The 833-nt window shown below is 70.3% G+C and overlaps 1 protein-coding gene across 1 annotated transcript in view; it reads right to left on the reverse strand.

Annotated features, from left to right (window-relative positions):
• NIP7 (NIP7, nucleolar pre-rRNA processing protein) overlaps window positions 1-556 on the reverse strand; it is a 1,980-nt gene extending 1,424 nt beyond the window's left edge. The window contains exons 1-3 of the mRNA XM_019505357.1: window positions 442-556; window positions 240-326; window positions 3-139 (exon numbers count right to left, since the gene is read on the reverse strand). Of these exons, the coding sequence (XP_019360902.1) occupies window positions 3-139; window positions 240-326; window positions 442-497 (280 nt within the window). The 5' untranslated portion in view covers window positions 498-556. The remainder of the gene's footprint in view (window positions 1-2; window positions 140-239; window positions 327-441) is intronic.
• Window positions 557-833: the final 277 nt, after the last annotated feature.

An 833-nucleotide genomic window follows, 5' to 3' on the forward strand; every position in this document is an offset into this window, starting at 1 on the left:
CATGGCGTAGGGAGCGAGGTAGTCGAGGGCAGTGACGTGCAGCCGGAACTTGCTGCTCTTGGTGAACTTCCCAAAGCAGGTGCCCAGCGAGACCAGGCGGTCACCAGGGACGCTCATCGCCAGCTTCAGCAGCCGCTCACTACGAGAGAGCGCCCGCAGCTGCCTCACCCCGACCCGCCAAAGGGGGCTGCGGCCCCCGGGCCCCCCCGAGGCCGTGGGGAAGGGGGTGGGGCACCTACCTGACGTAGTAGACGCGGTCTTTGTGCAGGCGGAAGCAGTAGGCGCCGTCGGGCCGGTCCACCAGCAGCTGCATGTTCTCGCCGATGCTGCGGGGGGTGGGACGCGCCATGAGCGCGGCAGCCCCGGGGGGGCCCCACCCGCCCCGTCCTCCCGCGTGAGTGCCCTTCTTCCCCCGCACCACCCCGGCCCGGCCCCGCTCACTATCGCGCCAGCTTCTCGAACATGACCCGCGTCTCCTCCTCCGTGAGCGGCCTCATCGCGCCCGGCACCCACGTGCGGGGAGGCGGAAGCAGCCTCCCGGAACCGGAAATGAGCCCAGAGCAGTAGAGTCTGGAATGGGCGGGGGAATTGAGTATCATTCCTCTCCTCCTCCCCGCCGCTGTGCAGGCGGACAGGAAAGCCGCTCCGCCCCTTTCTCTAGACACAGGAAGTGCCATAGAGCCGCCTGGCTAGAGCGTCCGCTGCCACGCAACGGAGCATCGAGGCGGGGCGGCCAGCGCGCCGCTTTCCAAGATGGCGGCGGCCGTGGGGTCTGGGGGGGATGTGGAGGAGGCCAGCCTGCTGGCCTGGCTGCTCCGCGGGGCCGGGGCCGG

The sequence above is a fragment of the Gavialis gangeticus genome, unplaced genomic scaffold (genome assembly GCF_001723915.1).
Source record: "Gavialis gangeticus isolate Ggan-Ray unplaced genomic scaffold, GavGan_comp1, whole genome shotgun sequence".
In the NCBI taxonomy this organism is placed as follows: domain Eukaryota; kingdom Metazoa; phylum Chordata; order Crocodylia; family Gavialidae; genus Gavialis; species Gavialis gangeticus.